General features: G+C 48.8%; 1 protein-coding gene across 1 annotated transcript; it reads right to left on the reverse strand.

The window, feature by feature from the left end:
- Positions 1 to 5,917: 5,917 nt before the first annotated feature.
- LOC133144976 (lamin-A-like) lies at positions 5,918 to 9,008 on the reverse strand (the record flags this gene model as incomplete). The annotated part of the gene is given in 4 exon segments (XM_061268028.1): positions 5,918 to 6,102; positions 6,174 to 6,200; positions 6,269 to 6,665; positions 8,763 to 9,008. Coding segments are annotated over 4 exon segments (855 nt in total), but the record flags the coding sequence as incomplete, so codon positions are not given.
- Positions 9,009 to 11,073: the final 2,065 nt, after the last annotated feature.

Here is an 11,073-nt window from a genome sequence, read left to right on the forward strand (position 1 = left end):
ACGCTACACATCTCCCCATGTCCGGTCATTTCGTGCGGACAATAGGGTTCGAGGGTATTAAACAGCTGATCCCTTCCACAAGACCAGTAAAGCTCTGCTGGCAAGACCACACGATAAGAATACCAGTCCTGGTGTCAGACCGTACACCTATTGCCCTCCTTGGCAGAGATGCTTTGTGTGGATTAAACTGCACCATAAAGTGTTCCCCCGATGGATGTGAGATTGAAATCCCATACCAAGCGTGCCATCAGGTGATGATGCTGTCAGAGTCCAGGAAGTCAACACCCACTGTATTTTGGGTGGGTAAGATCAGCGACGACCTGTTGAAACCATACAAGAAATGGGAAAAGTTTATCCACTCCAATAAACCAGGAGCAAGGACCCCCGAGTACCCGTTTCACTGTACATTACAATACCACAAAGACCTAACGCAGGCCCAGGCAGAAGAGTGGTTACGTCGGCAACCCCATGGAGTGCAATTGAATGGGACTTGTATCGTCCTGGGACCACAGGGAGTGGCCATGAAGATACAGAGAGACATATACATCAACAAGGAATTCAAGGTCAAAAATAGCATCCCACATGTGACCTTGTTGGTGGCAGAGGACTGTGAGCAGCAACATGTGGGGGAGATGATGGTGGAGGCGGAGAGGCGCAAGTTTTCCCCGCTGGAAGGAAACGTTGCGCTGTGGGTGAGCGCTGATAAGCAGTATATGAAGATCATGATCTCAGCGCACGGACACGGACAACCACAAACGGTGCAGCTGTCGCACGACTCCATCCTCAGTATGGCGACTGATCAACTCAAAGAGGACATGTTGCGGCAGGTCCCTGACTACCTGTGGTCGCGCCATAGTACAGATATTGGACTTGTAAAATCAGCGCAACCGGTAAAAGTGGATGTTCGGCCAGGCTGTAGGCCGCCGTGGAAAACACAGTATCCACTGAAAGAGGAAGCAGTTCAAGGGATCGAGACACAGATTGAAGGGCTGCTCGTGGCAAATGTGTTAAGAATAACGCAGACCCCTCTTAGTAATACGCCAATATTGCCCTTGAAAAAACCTGACAACACCCATCGGCTGGTACATGATCTTCGAGCAGTGAACGAGGTGGTAATTGACAATGTAGCCGATGTGCCGGATCCGCACACCCTGCTGGCACAGATACCGCCGGATGCTGAGTGCTTCTCAGTGGTGGACCTTTGTGGCGCCTTTTTCAGTGTCCCACTCAGCTGTGAATCACAAGGACTGTTCGGGTTTACATTCAAGGGGCAGTTTTATCAATATCAGAGACTTCCTATGGGCTATAAACATAGCCCTCATGTGTTTAACAAAGTGTTAAAAGATGACCTCGAAGGGCTGGAACGACAGGTGCAGAGCACTGTTATTCAATATGTGGACGATATTATTGTCTGTGCCGTAGATGTTGAAACGTGTCACAAAGACTCAATCAGACTGTTGCAAATTTTGGCAGAAAATGGTCATAAAGTGTCCCAAAAGAAATTGCAATACTGTAAAAAACAAGTTGACTATTTGGGTCAGAAAATATCATATGGACAGAGACGTATCTCAGATGGCCATTTGGAGGCGATACGGACGGCTCCGAAACCCAGAACCGTCAGGCAAATGTTAACATTTCTGGGAATAGCGGGCTATTCGGCCTCCTGGGTCGAAGAATACGCCAAATTGGTAGGGCCGCTAAGGGCTATGATCAAAGACACAGGCAATAATGACCTCCACGCAACACTGGATTGGACACAGGATGGCCTTGTGGCGTTTGAAACAACCAAGGCAAGGTTGCAAGAGGCCCCGGCATTGGCTTTACCAGACTATTCCAAAAATTTCGTGTTATTCACGTCAATCTCAGCAGGGGGAAAGTTTGCGTGTGCGATTCTTTGTCAATTTGCATGCCATGGCGAGACGGGAGATTGCATGGAAGGCTTATGGGTTCGATGCCTTGGCATTAACCTGGGGTCGATGAATGGGCAGGAAGGAACATGTGGTATCAACTGATGGTGCATTCGATTAAATCGTCTAAGGCGGTGAGTGGGCCGTGTTTAGTAAGAGTGAAATCACCAAGTACGCTTAAGGCCGTGTTCCAGACCATACCGGTGCCGGTATCCGACAATTGCCAGCTTAGATTATTGCTTTGGTTGGTATACGAACAGTCGTGGAAGGCACCTGAAACCAACGCGCAGGTCAGGAAGATTTTCAAGCCCACAGGGGAGTGCGCCTGGATAAGCGAACTTCCCTACTTGGATTTGCTCGCCGTGCATGAGGACATCCAAGTCGCGGTGCCAGAATCCATAGATGTGCCATCTGTAAAGGTGCCCACCTGTTTTTGCTCTAATGTGACACATGGAGGGCCGGGGGTGCCTATGGGGGTGGCAGACTGCGACTATTACTCCATGCAATTCCCAGGAGAAGCATGGGGGCAGAGGGGAGCCGTCCATCCGGTGACCTTTGCTCTACCAGACTCCTATCAGGCGATTACTGTGATGGTGGCGAATCGCACGGTGCCTGGGAACACGACTGTAGGGAATCTTAGAGACATCTGGTGGGTTTGTAGAACTAGAGCTTATTTGTTTTTGCCGTATGGATGGATGGGTTGCTGCTATTCTGCCACCCTGAAGCTTCCGTTCGAGGTGTTGGCGATTAGGAAGGGCCACAAGCCTGAGGAGAAGGCTTTTAGGGAGGTCCCTAGTAGGGCTAAGAGGGAGATGGCAGCGTTTCATACTACGGACGCGTATCATTGGAGAATTAGCTTGGGAGAAAAATGGGGCCTTGGGATTTTTCCCTGGTATGGGGTCACATTTTTGGCAGATCACATTGATAACATCACGTATACCCTTCAGGGGTTCGCGAATGAGACGATCAAGGGTTTCAGACAGTTGTCGCTTACCCAAAGGAGCCATCGGCTGACTCTGCTTAAACACGACATGGCTTTGGATTATATCTTGGCAAGGCAAGGGGGGTTGTGCGTAGCCCTAAATTTGACAGACGACGCTTGCTACACTTTGATCCCAGATAACACTGACAACATCACCAGTATCATCGACGCGCTTAGAGTCATTCGGGATTCTTTTGGGCCGTCTGAGGGCGCTGGTTGGTCAGCGACGGGGTGGATACAGGATAGACTGGGACCTGTGGGAACGATAGTGGCGCAGGTGCTGGGGGCACTCGGGATATCGCTGTGTGTAATGTTTTGTTTTTGCACTGTGATATTGACTTGTGCAAAGGCCATGATATTACGGTGGATAGGTGTGGTAATGCCGAGGGACCAGACCCAGATGCCGTTACTCCCGTTCGACCGCGATGCAGATCTGAAATGCGCGGATGGGATGCTAATAAATGATAGGTACTCGGATTAAATTTAACAGATTGGCGACGTGAGTACAAAGGTAGGGAGGACTGAGAGTAGCGATAGAAAACACTAAAAATAAATAAAGGACCGGGGATAGGACAGTGATGTGAGCGGAAAACCAGGTGTAGGGAACAAGAACACAGCACCAATGTCTTGGTATTCCGATTTTCAATTTTCTTTTGCTGTGTTGCATGATTCCAGTGTGATGTGGTCCACCGTACAGTGTTGCCCGGCCCTTGACAGACTTTACCACCTTCGTTATGTCAAAGTTGCATGTGTGCTTTGTGTTTCGTGCCATTGCCATCACTGGATACTGGCAGAAGTTCTCATTCGTTGCAGAACCCCTGGATGTGGACCGGGGCCGTGCAAGGGACTCTATGGACAGTGAACTGGACATAAGGACTTTGTATGGACAGCAGGCCCTGGGCAGGGGTACCTGGCACGACCCACCATGGGAAGATTCGGTGGACTGGACTCTGCCTCAGCACGCACTCACACATGAGAAGGGGGGCTACATTTCGGGGTTTTGAGTCGATAAGCATGTTTTGATACCTCTTTGTTGTATACCTCGTTGTTTTGTTCCGTTTTTATACCTCCTTTTGTTAAATCATGGCATGTTGATTAGGTGGCGATGCGACTTGACCGTTTGGCAGTCGTTGAACGTGTCATTTCTTTTTCTTACTGTTCTGTGAGCTCATACTGTTTTGTGATGTGTGCCAGGACTCCTTGTTACCTGGCTGACGCCAGGTGGAGGGAATCACTGGGGTTGTTAGGAAGGGCCTCCCTCTTTTTCCTTGTCATTAGAATGGCAGTTTTTTTCTCGAGGGAGGGCCGACAGCTTTTTGGGGTTTCTAACGGACCACGCCAAATTCATTACTTCCCAAATTATCGATGGTGTTACGGTATTACCTAAGGGGGGTGGTTATCGTCATTTGGAGGAGGTGGACTTCAATTATCTTTATTTGTGGTTCCTGTGAGGCCTCAGGTTGCTGTCGAGGAGCAGTTGGATACCTAAAGAGTTTGAGCTTTCCTAGACAATGTAACCTTGCGTAGCATGTCTTGAGCGTGATTTAGGCTGCGATTTTCTAGGCCGTATTGTAGACGTGACTGTGAAATTTGGTTGGGTGAAGATTTTTGGATGTTTACCGATGTCATCTTTCTTTTTCGGACCGTTTTCGGGACATTTATAACGTCCCGGAGGGGGGAATGAGGTAAATTTTAGATTCTAGGCGTCGCCGTATGTCACCTTAAATGGTGACTTAGCTGCAGTGAGGAGACCATAAGCTATTTTGGCTGGCCAGAGATGCCTCAGTTTCTGCAAGGTATAGCAACTTAGAATATAGAAGGGAGCAGCTGTTGTTATGCAGGGGAAAGCGTCTTCTACATGTCCTTCTTAGGACATTTGGGAGCAACGAGTAGACTAAAATACGAACAGCAGCTGCACCCCAAGTCATGACATCAACGGTTCGGGCAGGTATAAGATAGGCTTGTCTGTCAGAGGGGGGAGCTTTTTTGGGGCGAACATCTGTGCCGTCGAGAGCTGAACCATCTTTGCTTTTGGGGCCACTCAAACTTTTGGAGAGACATCACTTTGACATCGGTTGAATAAAATCTTTTCCCAATCAGCCGTGTGTCACTGGAGTGCTTGGCCGGGACAGCCATTGTCCACCGAGTGTTTTTGGAGACCAGCGAAACAACAAAGACCATTCACCACACACCCCAGATTTTAGGACAATAAACTAGTTAAATTTTGCGCATTATACATGGAAAAAAACCGGTACTTGTATTTCTTCTGCAGACAAGAGGAAGCCCAGCGCATTGATGAGGAGCTCTTCAGTGAGTACGGCTTCAGTTTGGACCAGCTGATGGAGCTCGCAGGGCTCAGTTGTGGTACCACCATCACAAGAGTGAACCACACTGTCCTTCCAGAATGATCATAATGTGAATCTAAGCATCTTCTGCTATTCCTCCCCCGGTTGGGGAGCGTCGGAAGCGGTGTGCGAGGAGGCTGAAGCCAACTCGGCTCGCCCGGCCGTGCCTTCCATTCTTCTGGCGAATATTCGATCGCTGGACAACAACATGGTTGACATTCGCCTGCTGAGATCTACGAACCGGACAGTGCATAACTGCTGTGTGCTCGTGTTCACTGGGACTTGCTTGACCGTCAACATTCCGGACTCTGCTGTACATCTGGAGCGGCTAGCGGGCGGACCGGGCCATTGTACGAGGGGGAACATCGCGAGAAGGTGGAATGCGCGTCTACATCCGTGACGAATGGTGCCGGGACTCTGTAGTGGGATGCAAGCACTGCTCGCCACTGGCGGAGTTTGTGATCTCCAGGCTGTTGGGGTCCTGAACTCCTTCCCCTTCTGAGTGGCGTCCTGTTAGAGTTAGGGTTAGGGTGCGAAAGGGACTCCAGTCGGATCCGGGTCTGCTGGAGCTCCTCGTGTGCCGTGCAGCTGAAATTGATCTCAACAGGTTAGTCGTTACTGGAAAATGTGTAAATTTTGTAAGATGTGCGATGTTCCACTGTGACACATCCACAGACCTCATCTCCTTTATTGCTGAGTCGGACATATTTGCCGTCCTGCTCCACCTCATCCACGGTGACCTGCCCGCTAGCAGAGGCCTGCTGGGTGATGGGAGTACGAGTCACAGCGCTTCCGGCGAAGCTCGAAGCCTCGCTGTCCGTGTCGTTGGGACGCTTCCTCTTCCCGCTGGCCGACGTGGTCGAGCGTACCGTGCGGACAAACGTGGAGACATTAATTGCTATGAGAGGAAAAGTTGTGGTATGTTTGTAAGCCACACACACCTCTCCTCCTCGCTGTCAAGCACCTACCTGTAGGCAATTATCTCCATATCCAGCACTAGCTTGACATCCATTAGCTCCTGATACTCATCCAGCTCCTGTAGGCACTTATCTCCAGATCCAACGCTAGCTTGAAATCCATTAGCTCCTGATACTTATCCAGCTTCTGCTCCAACCGCTCCCTCATGTCGACCATTTCTCGGTCTTTCTCCCTGAGGAGGTCTCTCTTTGGAGACAGAGCCTCCTCCAGATCTTTCACTTTTGCATCACGGGCTGCAAGCTAGTGTCAACACAGACTTTTTAAACTTTTGCAGCTGAGACAGATTCTAAGGTCCAAATGATAAATGGTTACCTCTTTTTGAAGGTAGAGTTTAATTTGAAGTTCATGCTGGCTTTGCATCTTCATCAAGGCTTCGGGCAGTTTACTTTCATAATCTTCCTGGGGGGCGTTTTCAAAATCCACCATGCGAAACTCGTGCCGGCGTTTGACCTTGCGCAACTCCTACGTGAGACGTGAGAATGACTCAGCTTTATTCTCATGAATTAAAAATAAGCGATAGTGATGATAATCGTGTAATAAACTGGGAATATGGAAAATGGATGGACGCAGTCAAATGTGCTATTTATGTTGATATGCGACTATGGCAGACATGGGCAAACTACGGCCCGCGGGCCACATCCGGCCCACGGGGCCGTTTAATCCGGCCCGCCAAACCTGAATAAAGTGTATTATAAATGTTTGGGGGGGTCATTTTCCCTACAATTACTATGTTTCCCCAGTAGATGGGAAAGCGCCCGCCCGCCCGCGCATTTACTCCCGGGAGCCGTCAGAAAGCTCGGTGCACACTCACAAGTACATGTGCGTACTCAGTAGTACGTAGTCATTTCATCTATCAGTGCCGAATTTTGAGTGTAGGCTGTGACGTCAATATTCTCGTACTTCGCGTGCTGAGTTTTCAGATACAGTTTTACGCTAAAGCCACCCACAAACCTTCCCCTGGAATCCTTCTATTAAAATGAGTCGCCCAAGAAAAAGCAAGGTGGACACAGTGCCGAGTGTTTAAAAGAGAGTGGCCAATTTGGCTCGACGTACGCGACGTGACGTTCAGCCACATGAACGTCAACAAAGCCAGTCACAGATCTAGGTTAACGGACCGACACCTCGGCTCTATCCTAAGAATTTTCTTTCGGTATGGCGCCGTAAGTGGCTGCCTCCCAGCAGTGTTCTCTCTTTTCCTCTTTATTTCTTTCTTTTCTCCTTTTTCTTTCTGTCTTTTTGTCCATTCGGCGATGCTGGTGCCTTCTACCGCACCTCGGTATCTCTTCGGATCGGATATTTTGTATTATTTTTTTTTCTTCCTGGGACCGGGATCATCGGTCGAGACCGGCGTAACTCTACGGCGGCTTCCTGCTTATCCGGGCAGTGATGACCGGGTCCCTCGCCTTGGCCTTGCAGCCGCAACCCCTGTGGGGAGTCCGCTCCCTCGTGCTCGTCGGAACCAACGACTTTCGCCATGCTAGCCCCGTGGTGACCATCTGCACGTGCACCCGACTGGGTGCCCAGGACGCTGCTCACACGTTTGCCTGCTTTGTGATGTTTTTCACCGATTCACGACCACGGTCCATTGGGCGCCGTTGAACTGGACTGCCCCTACACCTGTCTATGGACCCCGTGGAGGCTATTTAGTGTGTTTTGGGGTGTTCTCTTGTATTGAGGGGTGCTGGTTGGCCACAGTTACTTTTTTTCCTTTGTTTTGCTTTGATGGCTTTTATCTTGAGCACTTTCTGGCTTTCTTTGTGGCGCTGTTGTGTGGCAGCCTTATGAGAGCCTGTTGAGTTGCGCTCATGCCATTTGTGCGTCTTTTGTATACCCACTCTGTGGTATGAATACTGCTGGGGCCTGAATTTCCCCACCCCTGGGGATCAATAAATATTCAATCAATCAATCAATCAATCAACAAATTTTACCCCAGACTATGATGCACTGGCAAAAAAGGGAAACCAACAATACTATTGATTTCTTTATTTAGATGTATTCTTTCACTGATTCTTCAAGATGATGTATTTGGTCAGAATGTTTGCCGTTGGATGTGATGTTGCCTCATTAGATAAACATATTTCATAAATCTGACCTGCAGGCGCTGAAGTGATGGAAAATGTTATACATCATAACAATGTCGTATTTAATAAGAATCACTGATAGTAGTTTTTTGGTGAAATATTTTTTTAATGCTGTTAATAAATGCATTTGTTTTCAAAAAATCCATGCTAAAAGTAAAAAGCTTTTATGCAATGACCTTTACATGTCATTTATATGACCTTTACACACAAACACTACATCCATCTGCTCCTGGTTCGGCCCCCCGGTCAAAATTTAGAACCCAATTCGGCCCGCAAGTCAAAAAGTTTGCCCGCCCCTGGACTATGGGATGGTTAACTGGAAGTCCAATGTTGAGCTGCAATTAGTCACGAGGAGGATTTTCCTTGGGGTGTGGCCCCAGCAGCAAAGCATTTATGTCAGCACTAATATCCAGCATCCATTTTGTTGTTGGCATATTTTTGATAAAATGGCCGGGCCTCACCTTGCTTTCAGCTCCTTGATTTCCTCCCTCAGCTTGCTCACCTCCAGCTCCAGACGTGCACGCTCTTTGGCCTCAGAGTCCAGAGTCGCACGGGCATCCGCCAGCTCCGTCTCGAAAACGGCCTTCAGGCCCGTCAGCTGCTGGGACACCTCTGTTTCGGATTCAGTGATGCGCAAAAGCAAGCCGGCGTTCCCCACTTCCCGGGAACGGGCGTTGTCGACGTAAATGCCCAGAAGGTCGTTGAGCTTGCGGAGATCTTCCACCTCCTGGGAGAGGGCGTTGTTTGCACCTTGAGGAATGTTTTCTGGGGTCGCCATCTCGAGCTTGCGTCTGCTGATCCAGGAAAGACTCAGTGTCATGCATTACACCAATGCCTGATTGCACTTATCAAAGAAACTGCATAGAGGTTTCTTCAAAGTCAAACAAAGGTTCCTTTGTAAATACACATAAAAAAAAAAAACTCACTCTTTGCAATGGTTCAAAGAAACTATGCAACGGATGGATCCTAAGGGCGGCTCGGTGGGGCACTGGGTAGCACGTCCGCCTCACAGTTAGGTGGGTGCTGGTTCGATTCCACCTCTGGCCCTACCTGTGTGGAGTTTCCTCCCTCAGCTTGCTCACCTCCAGCTGCAGACGGTCGTTGAGTAGGGGTGTAACGATACATCGATACACATCGATTAATCCATATAATGCTTTACGATTTATTGGCATCGATGCTAAAGGTAAACATCGATTTATATCGCCGTGTTTGACCTCGGACATTAGACGCGACTTTATTTTGAAATCCAGTTCATTGTTGCTTGCTTCCTCTTTCCGGGAGCAGGGAGCACAGGGCTCGAAGCTTATTTTTTGCCCAAGTTGCCCTCGGGCAAGTTGGAGAAAATTTTACTTGCCCGAAACAAAATTTTACTTGCCCGAATTTTTTTGGAGTGGATTTTTACTTGCCCGACACATTTTTGCAATAAAAAAGACAACACTATAAGTTTTGCCTTCATATGCCTTCGTATCCGCCAACCGGAAACAAGCTCTGCTGGTGCGCAGGCGCAGAAGAGCCAGGGACGGGTGAGAGAGCATGCATTTAATTACGAAGCGCTTTGCCGTTATCAATGTATTGCAGACTTACACGAGAAACTAACCGCTCCCTAGAAAACAAAATGTCGGACCAGAAGCGGCAGAAGTTGCGAGAAATTATGCACAAAATCGTCTTTTTACAGCTTGAAAACATGGTATTATGGCAGGGCAAGTTCGGGCAAGTGAGGAAAAAATTCTACTTGCCCGTCTGCCATCGCTACTTGCCCCGGGCAATCGGGCAATCGTTAGTTTCGAGCCCTGCACGAAGAAAGAATCCGATCTGGCGAAAGCCCGTGCGGCTCTGGACTCAGAGGCCACAGAGCGTGAACGTCTGCAGGTGAAGTTGTCCAAGCTGAAGATTGATTTTGACGAGCTGGAAGCAAGGTGAGGCCCGCCTGGCCATTTTATCAAAAATATGCCAACAACAAAATGGATAGTGGATATTAGTGCTGACACAATTGCTTTGCTGCTGGGGCCACACCCCAAGGAAAATCCTCCTCGTGACTAATTGCAGCTCAATTGGACTTTCAGTTAACCATCCCATATGTGGGACTCACGATGGGATCACCGGTGTTTGAGTGATGTTCCAGTTATTTATTTTCTTTCTGTGTGTTCGCAATTGTCATGGTGATAATACTAGCCAACTTACATTGGCTCCCGGTCCATTTAAGATGTGACTTCAAGGTTCTTCTACTAACCTATAAATCGCTGCATGGCTTAGCGCCTTCATATCTCGTCGACCTAGTTGTTCCTTATGTTCCGTCTCGTAACCTTCGTTCGCAAAACGCTACCCTTTTAGCGACACCGAGGGCCAAGAAAATGTCTGCAGGCTCTAGAGCATTTTCTATTCGGGCTCCAGAGCTTTGGAATGCCCTACCAATGGATATTAGGACTGCTACCTCAGTAGAAACATTTAAGACACGTTTAAAGACACATTTCTATGACATGGCCTTTAACTAACCTGTAGTGGCCGATTCGGCTGGAGTTTGTTTTCTCTCCCTCTCCACCCCCTCCCTCCCCCCTCCCCGGCCGGGGAGGTGGTTAGGTGGCACCCATGCTGACAGCGGCTATCTGGATTCTCGTGGGCCAATTCAGGATGGGGGAGCTGCAGCTCAACCTCCTCGAAGACACTGCCAGGACAATTGAGGGCTCCTTCGGCAGCCCTCTGCTATGACATGGACATCCACTTTTTATTTAATTGATTTTCATGTTGTATCATTTGTGCCCTCTCTGCATCCATTTCAACCT

Source organism: Syngnathus typhle, linkage group LG20, assembly GCF_033458585.1.
Source record: "Syngnathus typhle isolate RoL2023-S1 ecotype Sweden linkage group LG20, RoL_Styp_1.0, whole genome shotgun sequence".
Taxonomy (NCBI): domain Eukaryota; kingdom Metazoa; phylum Chordata; class Actinopteri; order Syngnathiformes; family Syngnathidae; genus Syngnathus; species Syngnathus typhle.